The sequence below is a fragment of the Numenius arquata genome, chromosome 10, assembly GCF_964106895.1.
Source record: "Numenius arquata chromosome 10, bNumArq3.hap1.1, whole genome shotgun sequence".
Lineage (NCBI taxonomy): Eukaryota > Metazoa > Chordata > Aves > Charadriiformes > Scolopacidae > Numenius > Numenius arquata.
Window position 1 is genome coordinate 25,432,793 of NC_133585.1, and position 22,004 is coordinate 25,454,796.

The window sequence follows — 22,004 nt, forward strand, 5'->3', positions numbered from 1 at the left end:
GATGACCATGGTGGCCATGGCCCAAGCAGGAGCCTGGGGAGGAGAAGAGGGGGGAAGAACAGGGGGGAGCACACCAACACATCAGTATGTTTGCAGAAATGTTTTGAGTAGAATGAAGGATCTTTGGAGAAATTATTGCTAGAAGAAAGCAGTAGTGCTTTTAAAAGAAGAAGAAAAAAAGCTCAGAGGTGGAGTAATTGAAGAAAGTGCGAGGAATGTGAGCGTGTGCTTTCTAAATCAAAGGTAACCGATAAACACTATGATTCATTAGCTGAGTATCGGGAGAATGTTAAGTTGTTGAGAGAGGTGAATTAAGCTGGAATATTTTTACTTCAGTTTTAAAGTAGGCACACCAGTCTTGTGGACTTGACTATCACCTGGCATGACTGTACGTGCACAAAAAAGTGCAGTAGGACCACCCACCTGCTCTGCTCAATGCAGCGTATTTTGCTGCCAGATCGGTCAGTGGACTCATGTTGCAGCTCCTTTTTGGGTACAGATGTGGTGCTCAGCTGCATCTTTTTCACTACTATCTACTGTTTATAACGTAAAAGGTCTAAATTCTGGTATCTTTGTAACTGTGTTTTGAGAAAAAAAAAAAAAGGCATTTCTCCAGGTGCTGTCTCCCTTCTTTGGAATTCCCACTTTAAGGGATGTAAATCAGCAAAATTAAGGTTGGCGGGGATAGAGGGGGGGCTAGGTGATGATTTTTTTTATACATAGCTGATTTTCACCTCTTCAGATAAGGATGGAATTCATAGCTTGTGGACCCTGATTTTGATAATTGATAAAAGGAGTAACAAATCTGTTTGTCATGGTTCTTTTCAAAATGCAGGTAATTCCCACATTTCACCTGGGAATCTTTCCTTATACAAGTCATGAATGTTTGACATGAATGTGAGTGCTGCTGGGCACTCTTAAAATAAACAAATAGCAATAAAAAAACTCAAAGAAACAAAATACACAGACACGCACCCTAATCCCCAGAACACCCACCCTTTTAAGTCACCAGAAAAGGTTATTCTGTTTAAAAAAAAAAACAACTATAAAGGGGACATGGAAAAGAAAACCACCTAAAAAGTGCTCCCAACATGTTCTCTCTGTTTTTCAGCTCATGAGAAGAAGTGCATCAGTAGAGGGGAGGCTTTGGTTCCAACCACACAGTCCAAACTTTCACGAGTTAGCAGTGGGTTCGGCCTCTCTAAACTAACTGGTTCCAGGAGAAACCGCAAGGAGAGTGGGCTCAATAAACACAACCTTTCTACACAGGTAACTTCTGTTAATTAATAACACGCACAATGTAAGGAATCCTGCAGAATGTGAAGTGGTATGTGGTGCTTGCTTTTCTTTCCCCTTTTTGAATATCCAGACTGGGCATTTTGCTTCTGTGTGTCCTAATCAATAGGCGCGCCTGCATATCTGTAATGTTAAGCCAAGAGTTAAATTCTTTATTGTTGGTGAGACTGCCCTGGTTAGATACGTGCTTTATCGCTTTGTTAGTCTGGGTCTTAAATTCAGTCTGCAGTATTGCTCTGCAATGGAAGCTGTGAGATAGGTGCTTGTCCTTTTTTCCACCCTGCCTCCAAGATTATGTGGTTTAGGAAAACCCCTTTATGACCATGTATGTATCGTGACTAAACAAATGCTGCTTTGCGCTGTTTTTACTGTACGGCAGAGAAGAGTTCAGCAAAACAATATGTGATGGTAGGACTGCACATTCGCTTTACAAACACTCTGGTTTAAAAATAAAATAAGTTAGACCAGAGTAGCACAGCAGGGGGGCTCCCAGTAGGAAAGTACCTGGTGGGGCATTGCAAGGAGTTAGTATAAAGTATTTGAGGCACTGAAAGCAGAGGAAAGAGAGGGATTTGAAAGCTTTGGAGGATCGAGTTCTTACTGCATTTAGCTCTTGAAACATTGGGGACATATTGGGTCCTAGGGGACAGGTGTATTCCTGCCACAAGGAAACATATATCATGAAAACAGGTATATTGCAGTACAGAGTGAGGAGTGCTGGGTGTCTTGAAGATTTCCAAAGAACTAAGTAGCATCCACAAAACATTACTTAAAAGGAAATAGGCAAAAATAGTAATATTTGTCAGTGCCAATCTTTGGCTGTTTGGGAGCGTTCTGAATTGCTAATCAAGTGTCTGGGATATTTTCCAAATGTTTGCCAGTTTCTTTTAAAGTAAATTCCTATACATGGATTTACTGCCTCAACATCAAACAAAACAAAACCTTAAATACTGTTGCATGCAGTAATTTGAAATGCATTAAATTCATTATCTAAGTCTTTTGTTTGTTTGTTTTTTAAGAAACGATCCTTTGTGAGCAAGCTTACTAAGGTGATGCATTCATAGGCTTTTCATTCATACAAAATATTCTATTATAAAGTGTCATTCTGTCTGTCCTTTTACCTTTGTATTAGGAAATTTCCCAGTGGATGTTTACTCACATCGCAGTGGTTCGGGACCTGGTTGATATGCAGTATAAGGAATATCAGGAGGTATGGTTCAAAGGATTCATTACCTGACGATGATATTTTAACCTGTTAGGTTATACTGATCCCATTTCTCAGTACGGGGCTTGTGAAATAGTAGGTTGTCATTGGTGAAATGCTTGAACGTTTAGATACAGTTGTTATTTTTAAGGGTTTTTTAAATGCAGTTAAATAAACAAATGAGGAAACTCATTTTGATCTGGTTGTAGATGGATACTCTTGTAGCAATATTATTACATGTTAAATCTTAATTTTTTTTTTCCAGAAACTTGAGTAATCTTTCCTTAGAAGTGTAAAAACAGAAAGAAAAAGAGAGAGATCAGAAATGTGCTAGAATATGCTGTCTTTCTAAAATATTGTGCAAAAATTTAAGATGCAGAGAAGCAGCATGGAGAAACATTACTTTTATAGTAACAGAAAGAAAATTTTATGGTACCTTTCCCAAATCATGCAGTGATAGAAAGTGGTTGCTCTGTTCCTTCCAGAATGAAATCATTGTACCCTGTGGTTTCTTCTAACATCCCCAAAGATCTTTGGTTCAAACTAGCTGCTAAGCTGTGTGCTATAAATCTTAAGAAATCAGCTTCTGAGAGAGACAAGTCATTGAAAGCAATTAGTTAAGAGACAACCACCAAACTTTGCTTCGTTTAACTTCTCTCTCCAGTGTGAATACAGGCAGGGAAGGCCTCCACAATATTTTTTCTTAAAATAGTTTTTCAAAATAAGTAGATTAGTCTTACATTTCTTTTCTATTTGCCATTTAGAAATAAATTCAATTAACCATACAAACGAAAAGCAGAGCTTTTACCTTCTTTTTATTCCTTTTTTGTTGAGATTACAATATGAACCCAGCTTTTATGGTGACTGACACCAGAAATCTCCTTAAGGCGTACTAGAAAACGCTACTAGAATTATGAATTATTACACGTCTTTCTGTAATGTAGTGAAAATGTCTCTGCTCGCATCAGGGACAAGCATAAAAGCATCACTCCTGAAGCATATACAAATGTTTTTGTATTCAGCGTCAGCAGAATGCACTAAAATACGTGACAGAAGAGTGGTCTCAAATTGAATACGAGCTGCTACGAGAGCGAGGTTTGTGGGGTCCTCCCATCGGCTCCCATCTCGACAAGTGGATGTTGGAGATGACTGAGGGTCCCTGCAGAATGAGGAAAAAGATGGTGCGGAATGACATGTTTTATACCCAGTATCCCTACATGCCTGAAGCTGAGCAAGAAACAAACTTGCTGGTAAGTATTCCAGATTTTGTGATGAGTAATTTTATGCCCTCTTGTAAAATCCGTGGGTTTTTTGTAAGTTTTTCTTAAGAAACATGTTTTACTCTCTTGCTATTACCTGGTACTCTGTCTGTATGTCCTAAATGGTTACTAAGGTCCAGTTGTTCCTCATAGCATATCTAGGAAAGGGACTGAATCACTTGGCTCAAAACTAAGTGTATCCATAGAGTGTATCATCAGCAAGTTCACAGATGACACCAAGCTAAGCAGGAGTGTTGATTCCCAGGAGGATAGGGAAGCTCTACAGAGAGACGTAGATAGATTTGATCATTTGGCCAAAATCAATGGCATGAGTTTCAACAAGGGCAAGTGCCAGGTTCTGCACTTGGGCCACAACAACCCCATGCATTGCTACAGGCTTGGGGAAGTGTGGCTGGAAAGCTGCCTGGAAGAAAGACCTGGGGGTTCTAATTGACAAGCGGCTGAATATGAGCCGGCAGTGTGCCCAGGTGGCCAAGAAAGCCAACGGCATCCTGGCTTGTATTAGAAATAGCGTGACCAGCAGAAGTCGGGAGGTGATTGTGCCCCTGTACTCAGCACTGGTGAGGCCACATCTGGAGTATTGTGTCCAGTTTTGGGCACCGCAATACAAGAGAGATATCGAGGTGCTGGAGCGGGTACAGAGGAGGGCAACGAAGCTGGTGAAGGGCCTGGAAAATAAATCATATGAAGAGCAGTTGAAGGAGCTGGGACTGTTTAGTATGAGGAAGAGGAGGCTGAGGGGAGACCTCATCACTCTCTACAACTACTTGAAAGGACACTGTAGAGAGGTTGGTGCTGGTCTCTTCGCACAGGTAATTAATGACAGAACAAGAGGGAATGGCTTCAAGCTGCAGCAGGGTAGGTTTAGACTGAACATTAGGAAAGAATTTTTCACAGAAAGAGTGGTCGGGCATTGGAATAGGCTGCCCAGGGAGGTGGTTGAGTCACCATCCCTGGATGTGTTTAAGAGACGTTTAGATGTGGTGTTGGGGGATATGATATAGGGAAGAACTTTGTAGTGTAGGGTAGATGGTTGGACTCGATGATCCCAAGGGTCTCTTCCAACCTGGATGATTCTATGATTCGTGAACTCAAAGATTAGGAATTGCAATGTAAGATGAGGTGTACTTCCATCCCCTACGTGATCATGCCAGTGAACAGCAGAGACACCTTCACAAGCCTCCGCAGCCTGAGAAGTACCATGACTATGGGCGTTTCAGTCTGAGTTCTCGGCCTTATGCTAGAAAAAATAAAAAAAAAAAAAAGAAACAAAACAGCCCACAAGCCTTGGTTTGGTGCGTTTGGGAAATGTGCTTTCATCCATCTGTAAATATGAACATGGGCTGTGTAGCAGAAACGCACGTGGCCTTTCAAAGCGTGGCAATTAGCTCCTGTTAATTTTGGAACGGTGTTTTTAAGAAGCGGAGTGTTCTTTACTGCATCTTTTTCTTTTCATGCGTGTGTGCATGCAGGAATTTTTTTTTTTTCCCCTCAAATTAAGCACGAGTGTCAAAGTACTTAAAATAAGCAAACAAAAAATAGCATTCAGCCGGGTTTAAACCATTAGGTAGTTTTGTCTGCTTGCGATCTGACACACAATAGCTGCGGTGACAGTCTAACTCGCACCAAGTGGAGAACGTGCCATCATACATGCTTCTCAAAAGTGTTCTTTTTCTGATGCTTATATAATTGATGCCCTGTTTTCAGTCTGACTTCTCAAGTAGACTTCCTGAGACATCCGATGATACCGTTCCTCAAAAGGTAAAGCAACAAGCACACTGACTGAAAGAATGTAAAATAAATGCAATTTTTATTTTTCCTTCTGCATGTTAGGCAATCTTAACAAGGCTTCTACGTTTGGCTTTCAACTTGCTCTTTCAATAAGTATTTCCAGGCCTAAAGGTTTTTTTCTGTAATTACATTAGAGGATGTTACTGTGCTCTCCTCAGCCTTCACCTAATAAAACCTTCTGTAGATCTGACCTTCTTTGCTGCACACTAACAGGCTGTGTTGGGCTGTGCTATCACTGTTCTCACTGTGTGGAGTGTTGTGGCTTTGGGATCGGAACTAATGGTCAGTGGAAGATGTTTAGTAATGGGCAACACGATCACTTGGAAGCACTTACTGGGAAAGTAAGTGTTTCTAGGAGAGGATCCTGGTGAGCAGTTCTCGGTTTTGGCCATACTGGGTTGTAACAGGCCTACTTTTCACAGAATCACAGAATCACATGGAGTTGGCAGGGACCTCTGGAGATCATCTAGTCCAACCCCCTGCCAAAGCAGGTCCACCCAGAGCAGGTTGCACAGGAACGTGTCCAGGCGGGTTTGGAATGTCTCCAGAGAAGGAGACTCCACCACCTCCCTGGGCAGCCTCTTCCAGGGCTCTGCCACCCTCAAAGCAAAGAAGTTCCTCCTCATGGTTAGGTGGAACTTCTTGTATTCAAGTTTGTGCCCATTTCCTCTTGTCCTGTCCCTGGGCACCACTGAAAAAAGACCAGCCCCATCCTCTTGACACCCTCCCTTTAAGTATTTATAAGCGTTGATCAGATCCCCCCTCAGCCTTCTCTTCTCCAGGCTAAACAGACCCAAGTCCCTCAGCCTCTCCTCATAAGAGAGATGCTCCAGGCTCTTTTGTTAGAGCCCAGATTAATTTTGTCTCAGTTCACGCTTCTCCCTATTTTTACTATTAATGAGCATACACATTTGTTTAAAAAATACGAATCCTGCCTTGAGTATGACAGACTTGTTTGGAAGTGGCTGTTCTGCAGGCATTTCAGTATTACGCTGCTTCTCTGTTAATTACACTCACAGTCTTGCCCATCACTAAGAACAATGTCTAATGTGCGTTCGCTCATGTTGAATTACATTCAACAATAAACTAATACATATAAATGAAAGTAATTCTATTCTACAGAATACCTAATATAAATTTTTACTGTTTTCCTTTCTTCATGTTAGCAGTGCTAGTTAGGATTTCTCTTTGTAGGGTGTTACATAAATTGTTTCCACAGAGGTTTTAAGCGTCACTTAAGTGGCATTTTTGTGGTGGTAAGGAGCGAAGACGTGGTTGAACGTAAGTGAGCAAATTAGATGACAGTGCCTTAAACTTTTTATTTTGGGGACAGCCAATTTGACCTCAAATAATGAATTTCCATGTTGCTGATCTTGATCTGTCATCCCGAGCATCCGCTTTTAACAAAGCTAGTTTGATTTTGTAGGTCATTTAGTTTCCCACTGTATTATCATACAGGTGAACAACAACAACAAAAAAATATGTATTTCCAGTTATTATAGCAGAAGTGAACAAGGAAGAATCTTGACTGAAATGGCAGTGGTATTCTACAGTTCTACATAATGTAAAGCATTGAACTGGATTAATAATAATAATAATAATATTTTGTAATTATCCCAACCTAATTTTGAAATTCTTGGGAAATAATGCTATAAAACAAAAAAAAAATTATATATGATGGAGAACTGAACACATTCATAAAGCTTTCTAGAGTTCGAGGGTGGAGTTAAACAGTAGTCATAGAAGAAAATTTTCAACTGTGAAATCAATGGGTTTTCATCCATCCACGCACATCAGTGTGTTTTAATTTTGGAAAAGTTCTTGGTTCTTTAATATTTCTTTTATCTTCACCTGTATCTCCTGTGATCGTTCTGATGTATTATTGTCCTCATTTAGTTCCTTTATTTCAAATATTACCTCCATAGTCGAGTGAGGAACATAAAGAATTACCCTGAGGTGGGAGACGGGATGGACAAAAGGAAAACAAAAAACAAAACACCAAAAAAACCCCCAACAAAACCAACCCCAAACAAACCAAAACGAACCCAGACCCAAAAACCCACCACACCACCACCATAGTTAAATGTATCATAATCCGTTGTTGTCACCCAAAGGTAGAAATGCTGTTCAAAGAATTATTTTGGTTAAATGGATACTCTCGAGAGCAGGAGACCGGCACAAACCATCAGAATCTTTACTGAAAAAAAAAAAAAAGAAACAATTGAATTAATTAAGAATTTCTGAGCCTTAAGGCTAGTCACTGGCTGCTTTTTAGTTCATATCGCTTTCTACACGTCTGTATCTTTCCTTGGGGCAATTTTTTATTCAAACCATTGCCCAGCAAAGAAGTCAGCTGGCCAACGGATAAGCTGCATACGTTGTAGGGAGTTGCAAAAGATGATAAAACGGCTATCTGATCCATCAAACTGAAGCGTAAGCATCCCCAGCCTTTTGTGACAGTTCATAACATACTGGCCACGCTTCTTTTTTTTTTTTTTCCCATGTTGTAGGTTTACCTGCAGGCATTTCTGCAAGCCCGTTATTACTTGAGTGACTGAGTAGCTCCCTGGCAAATTAGCTGGCAGAGTAGATCCTACTGAAGAGTCTCTGTGTCTGTATGTCTCGGTGTATGACTGAGCACGCACAAAACACTTGGTGGGCATGCACTGTGCTGCACACACTATTCCTGAAACACGTTTACAGAAGTGAGTGAGGAGTTGACTGACCAAGCAATTTCTTCAATTATTTCTAAGAAACCTGCTCGTTACCGAAGAGCTATAAGTTATGACAGTAAGGAGTACTACATGCGCCTGGCTTCTGGAAACCCTGCAGTCTTTCAGGATGCTATAGAAGAGAATACAGTAGGTGAAACAACCCAGCAGGAGCCAGAACACGGGGAGGACACGATTGCAAGAGTCAAAGGTTAGATTATTTGTTCTATCCTGAATGGTTTTCTTTAAACTTATCTGCCTGTATAATCTTCTCATGCATTTGCATTAAGATAAGCATAAGGATCCTGTAGGACTCTTGTTTTTCTGTCTTAGCATCAGATCAGTAATTTCAAAGTTCAGTAGGTTTGCAAAGTGAATTTTTTATGTGTCATGCCTATATTTATCTGTCTCCGTTCTTCTTTTCCAGGCCTGGTGAAGCCTCCCCTGAAACGATCTCGCTCTGCTCCTGATGGAGGAGATGATGAGAACCAGGACCAATCACAGGATCAAATTGTTGAGGGGAGTTCAATTGATGAAGAGGAGAAGACTGACAATACAACTTTGCTTCGACTTCTCGAAGAAGGAGAGAAGGTACTGTCTGCTTCAAACACACCAAGCCCTTACTGTATTGGAATTTCTGCATGACGTGTCACAAGCAGGGATAAATGTCCTAAATACCTTCCCTGATCTACGGCTGAATTTTATTAATACTTCATCAGCTTCTTCCTTGAAACCAAATGTGTGCTCTGGCTCAAAAGAGATCCTGAGCTGAAAACCCTGGAAACATTCTTTTTCTCTCCTTCTGCCTGCTAGGGGGAAAAAGAACTTGTCCTGAAATGAAAGCTGTGAGCTATCTCATGCTTGGATTATTATCCTGTTGGCTTAATGAGTCCTGGCAGAAAAAATATGTTGAAAATATAAATACTGAGCTTGGCAGACTGTCTTAAATTATTTGTTCTCTTCATTAGAAGGAAACTCCTGATAACTAGTATTTTTATTCCTAAGAACAGTGTTGAATGACCGTGCTGCATATTTGGTATTTCAGACTCTGTGCGTGTGAAGTATACTAGTAAATACATTTGTGATCGTAGTCAAATGGGCTACAGGTTCTAAAATATGCTCAAGAAGCATGGTGTGAGTAAGTTAGTAAATATAAAAATCTATATCATGCAGAGGAGGCTTTATTTAACTCCCCAATTGCTAATTGCAGGTGTTAGGTATATTTCTGATTAAGGGGGAAAATAGCAGATTTTTTTGCTGTTTCTACAAGTCATAAAGCAGTGTATAGGGCTTGTTCTAATAGAGCAACAGCCTGAGCCTGAGCTCCTTAACCGGCATTTGCTAAACATCTGCTTTTCATTACAGATTCAGCATATGTACCGCTGTGCTCGGGTTCAGGGACTTGACACCAGCGAAGGGCTGCTTCTCTTTGGGAAAGAGCACTTCTATGTCATTGATGGATTCACCATGACAGCCACCAGAGAAATACGGGATATTGAGACACTGCCTCCAAAGTGAGTAGGTTAATAGACAGTTTCCTCAATCTTTAATGGCTGAACAACAAGTATTTAATGAGATTTTTGAGGAGTCAACTCCAAAATCATGTCAGATTCAGAAAGGGATTTCCTCTGTGGTCACAAATTGCTCAATGAGGTATGGCATATTGTGAAAATCATCTGTTTCTATAAATGGACTCTGATATGAATGAAGAGAATAGTTCTTTTAACTTATCTTCTTTTTAATCACTTCTCTCTTGCCTGTTTATGCTCGTTTACAGGATGCATGAGCCAATCATACCTAGGGGAGCAAGGCAGGGTCCAAGTCAACTCAAAAGAACATGCAGCATTTTTGCATATGAAGATATCAAGGAAGTACACAAAAGGAGATACCTTTTGCAGGTAACTTGGACACCGTAATTTTATTGAGGAGCCAACTTCGGGATTTTTTGACGATGTTATCATTTCTAAGAAGTAAAATAAGTACATAACTGATCAGTATCTGGAAAGTGAAGCTGTTCACTGTGTTGATATTGAAGTGCTTAAGTTGGGCATCCTTTTTTGAACATTTGGCTTATATTGGGTGTATAAGTGAATTTTAGACTTCCAAAAAGAAAGCATCTGGCCGCACTAAGCAGAGGCTGCTTCACCGTAATTTGGTGTTACATATAGTACAGTATGGCCAAACTGGTCTGCATGTGACCTTCAGAGGAGATGAAATGTGTTAGTGTTGACATGGGTTTGTCCTCTTTGTTTTCAGCCAATTGCAATTGAAGTTTTCTCTGGAGACGGACGGAACTATCTTCTAGCTTTCCAAAAAGGAGTTAGAAACAAAGTTTATCAAAGGTATCGTAAAATAAGTTACGACATTTAATTTGAATATTTGCAAATATTCGACGCGTTGAGCCAGGTTTGAGCCTTCAGTGACCTAACAGCCAGAAGGAGGTTGCAAGCGATGGGTGTACGGCAGTGGATAACCTGATAGCAACTTAGTGCTGCCCGAAAGCACCGCTAGGAAGCGCTAATGCCTGCGTGTGAAACTTGCTGTATGTATTCAGTGAGAAAAGGGTCATTCCAAATTTTCTTGAAGATGTTACGTAGCTGCTCAAAATGAAGTCTGTAACTGTACTAAATGCGCTCTATTTCTAAGGCAGACATACCGAGGACAGAAACACTCATCTTAATCTCCTTTTGACTGCTGATGCAGGTTTTTGGCTGTGGTGCCATCTCTAACTGACAGTTCGGAGTCGGTGTCTGGGCAGAGACCAAACACCAGTGTAGAGCAAGGGTAAGTGATTTTGTTCCTCACAAGCTCTGTAGCTCATCAGTTCCAAATAAATGATGCTTGCATTAAGGTCAGGCTTCACTGAAGAGTACTGCAACCTCGATTTAAAATTGGGCATTACCAAAATAAATAGTGATGTTGCGCTCCAGTTATTTTAAATGTACTAGTATCATTGGCGGTGGCATTGGTATGTCTTCTTATTAATTAATATACGCTATCAGGATTAACCTTATCGGTATATAGATATGTTCTGAAAGGAATTGGAGAGCCAAAGCCATCAGATTTGTCTAAGTTGTTAAAGATATTTTCCTCATCGGCAGCCTGTTAGATATGTTTGTACTTTCACTGAATTGCATAATTAATGTGCATAATTTTAACAGTCTGTGTTTATAAATAAAAAAAGGCACTGCTAAACAAAGCAAAAAGGAATAAAGCTCTGTTTTTCCAATTGTTAGTGTTTCCAAAATGTAATCTTAAAACTTTGGATTGTCTTGTGAAGATGTAACCCAGATCTTACTGCTAAGTTAGAAAATGCACTTCCTTCTTCCCATTAGGTCTGGCTTGCTTAGCACTTTAGTGGGAGAAAAATCTGTTACTCAAAGATGGGAAGTAAGTATGAAAATTTTGGGGTTTTTTTTGTATTAAATTCCATATTTTGTAGTGATACATAATTAATCAGTGTACATAAGTTGTATCCTCTTACTCAAACAGGTGGAATATACTGCAATGGAAAGTGTATTTCAGCATTTTAGTTTGTACTCTTTCATGATACCATCGTCCAGTAGAAAATGATTCTACTATTGACAATGCAAGGGGAGGGACTGTAGGAAAAGTAGAGTAAGCATTGTAATATTGAAGTGAGTTCCATACGTTTGGGGAGGGCTGAACACTTTGACAGTCTGGCAACGGAGACATTTGATTGTTGTAAAGTGAACACTTTACAGTGCTGTTATCTGTCTTCCTTAAGAGAGGAGAAATCAGTAACTTCCAGTACCTGATGCACTTAAACACTCTGGCGGGCAGATCCTATAATGATCTCATGCAGTACCCTGTCTTTCCCTGGATCCTCGCAGACTATGATTCCGAGGTAAATAAAATACCTTGTCAGCCTTGTCAGTAGTCTTTTTTTTTTATGTTGGCGGTTTTGCAAATATTATAGCTGGCTCATGTTGCCTTGGTTAAACCAAGACTTATCTTTATCGTGAGTTGTTTGATCTCATCTGTTTTGTAACGTTCCTCCCACTTACCAGTGGGTAGGATGTTGGAGATTCTTGGCACGTGGGCAAGTCCTTGCCCGGGCTGATTTTATGGCTGTTCCTGGACTGTGCACAGCTGAGGGCTGGGATACATAGCTTGTTCTAAGACAGTTGCCTGTCTATGTTGCAGCAGTTCCTGTAAGTGTTTGCATTAGCTTTCTACTGAATATCCTGAAGGACGTTATGCCCGCAAAGAAAGCATGCTTGTCCAGAAGACTGTGGTAGAGACTACTACGAAGTCTGACCTCACAGTGAAGAATTTGCTTTTGAGAAAGATGAAACATCCTATTAATGTTTTTGTGGGAAGCTGTTGCTAACAGCCAGACCATAACATAAAATATTGTTAGGGTGCATATCAAGTACTCTAGAACTAGGGGAAATAGGGGAGCAGGGCAAAAACTATATATATAATCATATCTGGAGCCCAGATATGACTTAAAAAAACCACTCAGATCAGACTGAAGGACTGTTGTAAGCATATCCAACATTGTACCTGCTGTGTGCATAGAAAACAAAGGTGGCATTCTTAGGAGGCACTTTTTATTAAATATGGTAATCAGCAGTGCTGAAAGGCTTTGTCTGGTTTTGGGGGATTTTTTTATAAAATTGGTGTCTGTTTTATTTTTAAAGGAACTGGATCTTACAAATCCCAAGACATTTAGAAACCTGGCCAAGCCCATGGGAGCTCAAACAGAAGACAGGTTAGCCCAGTACAAGAAGCGATACAAAGATTGGGAAGATCCCAATGGTAAGTCATGATACAACCTGCAGGAAGAGCAGAGGGACATGTGCCTATCACATGATGGGAGGAAGTCACAGATTTTTATATTATAGGTCAGGAGGTCTGGATGTGGATATGCAGAACTCTAGTGTGGTTTTTAGGGACTCTCCAACAAATACAAATTAGAATCATAGAATGGTTAGAGTTGGAAGGGACCTTAAATATCATAGAGTTCCAACCCCCTGCCATGGGCAGGGACACCTTCCACTAGAGCAGGTTGCTCAAAGCCCCATCCAGCCTGGCCTTAAACACTTCCAGGGATGGGGCATCCACAACCTCCCTGGGCAACCTGTTCCAGTGTCTCACCACCCTCACAGGAAAGAATTTCTTCCTAATATCTAATCTAAATCTCCCCTCTTCCAATTTAAAACCATTACCCCTTGTCCTGTCACTACACTCCTTGATAAAGAGTCCCTCCCCATCTCTCCTGTAGGCCCCTTTAAGTACTGGAAGGCCCCTATAAGGTCTCCCTGGAGCCTTCTCTTCTCCAGGCTGAACAACCCTAACTCTCTCAGTCTGTCTTCATAGGGGAGGTGCTCCATCCCTCTGATCATCTTCGTGGCCCTCCTCTGGACCCATTCCAACAGGTCCATGTCCTTCCTTTGTTGAGGACTCCAGAGCTGGACACAGTACTCCAGGTGGGGTCTCACCAGAGCAGAGTAGAGGGGCAGAATCACCTCCCTCGCCCTGCTGGCCACACTTCTCTTGATGCAGCCCAGGATGCAGTTGGCTTTCTGGGCTGCAAGCACACATTGCCGGCTCATGTCGAGCTTCTCATCCACCAACATCCCCAAGTCCTTCTCCGCAGGGCTGCTCTCCAGCCATTCTCTGCCCAACCTGTATTTGTGCCTGGGATTGCCATGACCCCGGTGCCAGGACCTTGCACTTGGCCTGGTTGAACTTCATGAGGTTTGCAGAGGGGCTACCTCTCAAGCCTGTCCAGGTCCCTCTGGATGACATCCCTTCCCTTCTTAGAGCCAAGGGGCATTTGATTTCTTGCTGTGTTGTTTGTTTTAAATCTGAATGGCAGCTTTTAAATCTGAATGACAGCTTTCATTTATATATAATAATAAAGACAAAACAGTTGCACCTTCAGAACGTTTAACGCTGTCTAAAGGCTTGAATGGGCAGGCAGGTGAAGCACACAACCTGCTGTCTCTGTGAGTACACTAATGCTAATACACTGTGAGTGTTGCTGCAAGAAAATAAGTTGTACAGAGGAATGAGAATATTTCTGCACTAGCAGTATTCTAGCTTTTCCATTTCTTAATGTATGGTTTATTTGCTAAGGAAACAGCATTTCCTTAGCTTTAAAAAAAAATCAGAATGAGATGCAATTAAGTTATATATTCTTGATTTTAGAGCTTCCTTATATATTGAAAATAAAACTTGTGTGTTTGGCAAGGCAGCTATTATATAATACATCTCTTCTTGTGTGCTTTTATTGAAGACACAAGCCTGTTTAACTACTGTGCTGCCCTTCTGCATCAAACAACAGTCGATGGCAAAGATGTTCATTTCTAGAAATGAATCATATGTTCTGTGTGCATTTATGCAGACCTTTTGCCAGGAAATTAAGAAAGTAAAAGCTGTACAAAATCTGTAGCCAACAATTCTGAGATGTATTTTTGCCCAAGCCTTTAATTCCACAGTAACCAATAAGACTAAAAGTAAAAAAATAAAAAATGTTTCTTCAGCAGAAATCACCGTAGCTGTGTTGCAACGCTTTGATTAGTTAAAATAAAAAATGACTAACCATTCAGTATTGCTCTGCAGAAGCCCGTTGAATTAGGGCTGCTGGACTGCAGCCAAAACTAAAATGCAGCAGTAATTAAATTTTTTTCAGTTAGTACTCATACTGTCATCTAACTGCTTTATTTGTCCTGTGTTTATGATTTTTAATCTTCTGCAGGAGAAACTCCGGCTTATCACTATGGGACCCACTATTCATCAGCCATGATAGTGGCTTCCTATCTTGTCCGGATGGAGCCTTTTACTCAGATTTTCTTACGGTTACAGGTAAAAATTACATCACCTCACTTTATGTTTCTTTCCTGCTGTACATGTGAGACTTAAGTGAAAAATACAATCAGTCGGCTTGGTTTTCATCAAATATGGTAGAAGAAATATTTTTAGCAGAGTTGTTACTGCCTCGGAGATTTTTGATGTTTCTTTGTGAAAGATTTAATGGAATTCACGTTTTTCTTTCTTGTTGTTTGAACATTTTTTTCTAAGTGTATGCAGAACAAAATATCAGCAGACAAAAACTAAAGCAAGTTTTATTGTGAAAAATACTTTGCTCATCAAGCTTTATTTGTCTGTTGTTGAAAGAATCATATGCCAGTTGTTTAGTTCTGTGCTGGAGGTGTTGAAGGATTGTTATTTTAAACCAATATGTCTATCCAAAGAGCCATTTTAGTACTGAGTGTTAAAATAAACGTTTCTAGAGCCTGGAATTGTTTACCACTTTGGTGGTTAATGGGGTCTGTAACGTTACACATCAAATATTTTCCTAGACAGAAGCCATCAGGCAAAAAGATTTGTGTTTCTCTGAAAAAGGACTAGATGACTCTCTTCTTCTTCTCTGTATCTGTAGCTCAGTGCTTTGTATTTACTATTGTTTTGTACCAAAAAGTAATGCAGCTCTTCAAATCTGTTGTGTTAAAGGAAGAAACATGCCACGTTCTATAGTTTCTTTATCAGGCAGAGGATGTTCTGATTTGCCTTCTTGGCAGCGTCTGCTGCGTTGAGAGATACCTTGGTGCTGACACGCTCCTCGCTCTGTCTCACAGGGCGGTCACTTTGACCTGGCGGACCGAATGTTCCACAGCGTACGGGAGGCTTGGTATTCAGCATCGAAGCACAACATGGCAGACGTGAAGGAGCTCATCCCAGAGTTCTTCTACCTCCCAGAGTTCCTGCTCAATTCCAACAATTTTGACCTAGGTAGGCAGAAGGAGCTGGCTTTGGGGCCAGTCTTGTTTAATATCTTTATTGATGATCTAGATAAGGGGATTGAGTGCACCCTCAGTAAGTTTGCAGATGACACCAAACTAGGTGGGAGTGTTGATCTGCTTGAGGGTCGGAAGGCTCTACAGAGGGATCTGGATAGGTTGGATCAATGGGCCAAGGCCAATGGGATGAGGTTCAACAAGGCCAAGTGCCGGGTCCTGCATTTCGGTCACAACAACCCCAGGCAACGCTACAGGCTCAGGGAAGAGTGGCTGGAAAGCTGCCCAGCAGAAAAGGACCTGGGGGTGTTGGTGGACAGCCGGCTGAACATGAGCCAGCAGTGTGCCCAGGTGGCCAAGGCGGCCAACAGCATCCTGGCCTGTGTCAGGAACAGCGTGGCCAGCAGGAGCAGGGCAGTGATGGTGCCTCTGTACTGGGCACTGGTGAGGCCTCACCTCGAGGGCTGTGTTCAGTTCTGGGCCCCTCACCACAGGAAGGACATTGAGGGGCTGGAGCGTGTCCAGAGGAGAGCCACCAAGCTGGTGAGGGGTCTAGAGAAGAAGTCATAGGAGGAGAGGCTGAGGGAACTGGGCATGTTTAGTTTGGAGAAGAGGAGGCTGAGGGGAGACCTCATTGCCCTCTACAACTCCCTGAAAGGAGGCTGTAGAGAGGTGGGTGTTGGCCTCTTCTCCCAAGGGAATAATGACAGGAGCAGAGGAAATGGTCTGAAGCTGGGGCAGGGGAGGTTTAGATTAGATATCAGAAAGAATGACTTTCCTGAGAGAGTGGTCAGGCCCTGGAACAGCCTGCCCAGGGAGGTGGTGGAGTCGCCATCCCTGGAGGGATTTAAGAAACGTGTAGACGTGGCACTTCAGGGCACGCTCTAGTGCCTGAGACTGTTGGTTTGTGTCTGTTTGTGGGTGGGTGTGGTGTGTGGTTGTGGGTGTTTGTTTTGTGTGGGTTTTGGTTTTGTTTTGTTTTTTGGTGTTTGGTTTTTTGTTGGGGTTTTTTTTGCCTTTTTTTTTTTTGTGGTTGGACTCGATGATCCAAAGGTCCCTTCTAACCAAGAAGATTCTGTGATTCTGTGATAGCGTTGCTGTGGGCGCAAGAGCGGTGCCAGAGAGTCCGACATGAGAGAAGCGTCTCATAATACGGGCAGAAAAAGATCTGCTCAACTGCATGAGAAAGTAATAGATGGCTTGCGTGTTCTGATACGAAAGCATAAGCAGGGTTACTTCTGGTACTTCCTTATACTACATGTTTATAGAATATTATATTTGAAAGTCTGAATGATTCAGAACTCATAATTTCATCAGGAAGAGTATAGCAGGAATTCTTATTTCCTCAGTGTTACCTCAGATTTATTTTTTCATATTTATCAGACTGAAGATATTTTCTCAGGCTGTGAGTGTTCATTTTAAGCAGTCGATGCAAAGTTTATCCTGAGAATTGTTGAACAAGACACTGAAATACCCAAAAAGGACTTTTTTTTGGGGTGGCGTGTTTTAGTTTTTTTGGTTTTAGTCTTTTAGTTTTTGGGGTTTTTACCTGTTCAAAACGCACTGACAATCATGCTTTACTTGGGAGTTTCTCTGGGTTGCATTTTTCTCCATGTAACTTGCCGCTCCATGATGGTGTTTATCGACAGTCTTCACTTTTAGAACCTCCTCTTAAAGTATTCCTAAAGGTTTTGTTGAAATGTCACAGTTAGCTTTTGTGAGAGTGCTTATTCAACAGGAGTAAAATCTCACACCTGCTGGCCTTAGGAGATACATGTTCCTCGGTACGTCACTCCTAACAGTGGCATTAAGCTCTTATTTTCCGAGCTCTGTGCTGTGAATCTAATAACAATAATAAAGACTAATCAAGTCATAAGGTTTAACAGCCTCAAATCCTTTATTCAAAATATATTGTAAGAGATTGGAAGCACAACCTTACAAAAGCAAAACCAAAAAAACAACTCTCACAACCTCTCCCAAGTACATTTCACACAGTTAGGTATGACCATTACCAGAAGATGTTGAAGTCTTGTCCACTTAGGTCCATATCTGATAATTTTGGACTGTGACCATCAGAGTCCTAGAAATTCTTTCTGGAGCATTTGGAACAACAGTAGAAAAGATTTTCTTCTGAACAACTGTCAAACACTGTGTGATACTTTTGATTGTGTTAATTCGTAGCAATCCCTCCCCCCCCCCCCGCCCCCTCCAGATAAAAAGAGGAAGATTCAAAGTCTGGTGATGCAAGCAATGTTTCTGTTGGAGCACTGTGCTTAGTACTTGTGTACCCCTGTAAATAAAATAACTCCATTCAGTGATACAGAATATGTTTATTGTGAAGAAAAGAAATCCTGGGATGAAATACTGTTCCACCAAGGCTTCTCAGTGGTTTGCTGTTACACTGTTTTGTACCGGGATTTGTTTTCTTCAAAATATACTAAATTGACATATACATACTAAAAAGATGCCAAATACAGGAAATAGTGTCTTCTCTTAAATTGGGGCCAGCACATTTGTTCCCTTTGTCCTCATAGAATAAGGACTAGGAGGTTGAAACGAGATAAGAAAATGAACCTTTCTGTGCCCATTCCTCTGGGTAGCAGTTCCCGGTAGCACACCTGGCTGCTTAGGTGCAGGCTAAACCAACAGAACAAGTTTCTAGTTGTACAATAATTGCAGAAGGCTATTTCACTGGCTGCTGTTTTCATTAACTTTCATGCGCTGCAGCGGGTCTTTCCCGTGCCGGGGAGAGAAAAGCAGAAATTCACTTAAATAGAAAAATAAAGACAAAATAATCCTGTTCCAAGAGCACTTGATGGGGAAACAAAGATTTTTGAGTTCAGACTGTACGCTGTGAAGTTGTGAGGACTGAGGAAGAGTAATTTAATCAGCGCCTCTAGCTATAAGGGTAATGTTTGTTTTGAAGAGCATGTGCTGAAACACTATCAATTGTCCTCAGAAGTCATAGCAAGGAATATTCTCTTCCTTCGAGCAATCCTATATGAACAACTAAGGCAGAATTTCTCATATTTTATTGCCTGACATTTAAAAATGACAGAGTATTTTTTTACAAAAGGCTGAAATGGCTTGCTTTATAAAGGAAAAGTGTTAGAATTTGATTTTTTTTTTTTTTAATAGGTTGCAAACAAAATGGCACTAAACTTGGTGATGTAATACTCCCCCCATGGGCAAAAGGAGATCCTCGTGAATTTATCAGAGTTCATCGGGAGGTAATTTGCATTTTAATAAACACAATAGAAAGCGTCAGTTGGGACTTTCCACTGCGTATTAATCAAAGCTCAGTTCGTGCAGCCACAGTTCCTAGCCAGTCCACGAGTTCTGGGTTGATGGCTAACTGTTGCAAAGGTGTGTAGAAGAAGTGTTTCCTCCCCGTTCCTTTTTGGCTGAGGAGTAACGTTGAGACAAGACTTGATTCAATTAAAAGATTTATCAAAACGAAACAAGAATATGTCCAAATATATTCTGCATTTCTCTTTGTGGCAGGTGCAGTAGACTCAACCGGTGACCAATACGGCGAGTTTTAATGCATGCCCTTTGTATTTCAGGCTCTGGAATGTGACTTCGTGAGTGCACACCTGCATGAGTGGATTGACTTGATCTTTGGCTATAAGCAGCAAGGTCCTGCTGCAGTAGAAGCTGTAAATGTCTTTCACCATCTCTTCTATGAGGGGCAAGTGGACATATATAACATCAACGATCCATTAAAAGAGACAGCTACCATAGGATTCATTAATAACTTTGGACAGATACCAAAGCAGGTAAACTTTTTGTAGAATTCTTATTTGCCAGATGACACTCAAATTCAAATGTATTGATGTAGAATGGGAAAGTGTTTCAGGAGTGAAACTTCCTGGGAGTGTTTTTCCATAAATATTCTTCCAGTGATGTGAAATTATTTACATTTCCATCATAAGTGCAATGAAGATCAACTTTGGGCTTTGCTTGTGAGATCAGAAGTGTCTTTTTTTTTTTTTCCCCTTTGCACTCTTAAAATAAAGGCAAAATGAATTATGATTCAACTCTAAAAATCAGCATCAAAAAAAGAAAAATATATCCCTGCTGCAAAGCCAAAGGGGGGCAGTGAAAGTGCAACTTCAAAGTAATGCCTAGTGTTTAGGTATTTTAAGTTACCCTGTAATAAAATAATTTCTACAATAACTTAATGCTTCCTGCAGGGCTTAGCCACCTCTTTTATTTGAAGAATCTGTTGAAAAATGTAAATTAAATGGATTGATTCTTGTAGGACAGCTATAGTTAAGGAGCTATATGGACACATTTTCGGTGCAGCTTTAAAGTTTGTGTTCTCTTTAAGAGATTACATTAAATTATTAAATGTAATATTAAATCTCAAGTTTTACTCCGGAGTTTTAGGTTGGGGGGCATTATGGTTTTTTTTTTCTCTTTCTCTCTCTTTTTTTTTTTTTTTTAAATTAGTCATTTCTTTAGGGATTTTTGGTTTCCAGTGAAACTTCTAAATATCCTCAATGAATTTTTCCAATCCTAGATCTGGTGGAAACCACAGATAACTGGGAACCCAACCCACGTGTTGGGAGCTCTAGACTACAGCAGCACATAATGTTCCAGGACAGCCACAGGGTGTTTCCTGTGGGGACCCGCTGGCAGCTGTCTGTCTCTTATTCCTTGCAAAGAAGGCTTAAGAACCACTCATCTGTCTTCCGTGGTTGCTTTTCTCTTTTCCTTCCTTCCTCTCTCTCAGTAACCTAGATACGTAGTGGCTGTGGGGTTTTCTCCTCTTAATGAGTCACTGGGTTGTGATGATAATCAGACATGGCCCAGCTAAAGCCAGATGAACAGATAAAGAGTGGGGCTGAGAGCAGGGCAGTGGAAGAGCATTGCAGCTGAGTCTGAAGGTCTGCTTGAATTTTCAAATGCCTGTTAGGTACAAACTATGATGAGATAGACCAGAATTGCATGACGCTTTGCTAGAGGAAATAGGCAGACTGCAATAAACTTGGGAAGCTCAAAACTCCTTTATTAAGTCATTTTTGGTGACTTTTTGACTGGGAGTACATTTTTATGTAACTGTAGAGTCTTGCCTATGACCCTCTGTGACTTTCCACGGGGGATCTAGGGCAGGCTATCTCAGTGACGTGGCTACTGTGCACGTTTTCACTTCTTTGCTGCATGGAGATGAAACATGAGGACTACATCTTCTTTATCCCATCTCCTCCACCAGTAATGCCCCTGGTAGTTCTGTTTCCCATTTTAAAAACACATTCCAGAGCTGGTGCTGCATTTGGAACCAGACTCTCGCAGACACTACAAGGGTCCCAAGGGGGACAGCTTGCAGGGGCAGAGCAGAATGAGTAAACGAGGAGCGGTCACTCGAAGGAGAATGTTCCTTCAAATGTTCCCTCTCTTTTGGATAGCCAAACAGGTAACACATCTCGAAGGGCTATAAAGAAAATACCTTTCAGACTTGGAATTTCAGTTCTCCTTTTAGTGCTTGTAATAGCCTGTCTGCGAAAGAGTAATCGAAATCTTACAAAATATCACTCCATGTTTATATTTGTCATTTACATATTATAATACATAGCGTCTACCATCCAAGATTTTTATGATGAATTTATCATGTGATAAACCTTAGTGTGTGTCAATGATGATCACGGCCTATTAGAAGCCATGATGGGTTTGTTTAACACTGAGATACCGGGAATGGTTGCTGAAGCGGTGAAATGGCAATGCAGTCACTCGTAGTGCAAAGCTAGGCAGAAGATAATCAGGCGCTGAGATGCGTTTCTTGTGCGTTATTGTCGTGTGTGGTCCAATTCCATGCCCACCCGTGCTGTTACTCTGTTCCTTAGTAGCCCAGCCGCCTCCAAGCGCGTGACCTGCTGTTTGTGGGACACAGTTTGTTTCAAAGCCAAAAGTTAGCTTTCAGTTTAGGTTAGAACTTAATACCTTATTATGC

General features: G+C 41.1%; 1 protein-coding gene across 1 annotated transcript in view; it reads left to right on the forward strand.

Moving 5' to 3' along the window:
• WDFY3 (WD repeat and FYVE domain containing 3) overlaps positions 1–22,004 on the forward strand; it is a 129,759-nt gene that overhangs the window by 96,347 nt on the left and 11,408 nt on the right. Inside the window, exons 39-55 of the mRNA XM_074154371.1 lie at positions 1,112–1,269; positions 2,429–2,506; positions 3,523–3,750; positions 5,488–5,541; positions 8,325–8,493; positions 8,710–8,873; positions 9,648–9,796; positions 10,060–10,180; positions 10,539–10,624; positions 10,986–11,066; positions 11,618–11,672; positions 12,031–12,150; positions 12,950–13,067; positions 15,013–15,119; positions 15,893–16,046; positions 19,190–19,281; positions 19,618–19,830. Of these exons, the coding sequence (XP_074010472.1) occupies positions 1,112–1,269; positions 2,429–2,506; positions 3,523–3,750; positions 5,488–5,541; positions 8,325–8,493; positions 8,710–8,873; positions 9,648–9,796; positions 10,060–10,180; positions 10,539–10,624; positions 10,986–11,066; positions 11,618–11,672; positions 12,031–12,150; positions 12,950–13,067; positions 15,013–15,119; positions 15,893–16,046; positions 19,190–19,281; positions 19,618–19,830 (2,147 nt within the window). The remainder of the gene's footprint in view (positions 1–1,111; positions 1,270–2,428; positions 2,507–3,522; positions 3,751–5,487; positions 5,542–8,324; positions 8,494–8,709; positions 8,874–9,647; positions 9,797–10,059; positions 10,181–10,538; positions 10,625–10,985; positions 11,067–11,617; positions 11,673–12,030; positions 12,151–12,949; positions 13,068–15,012; positions 15,120–15,892; positions 16,047–19,189; positions 19,282–19,617; positions 19,831–22,004) is intronic.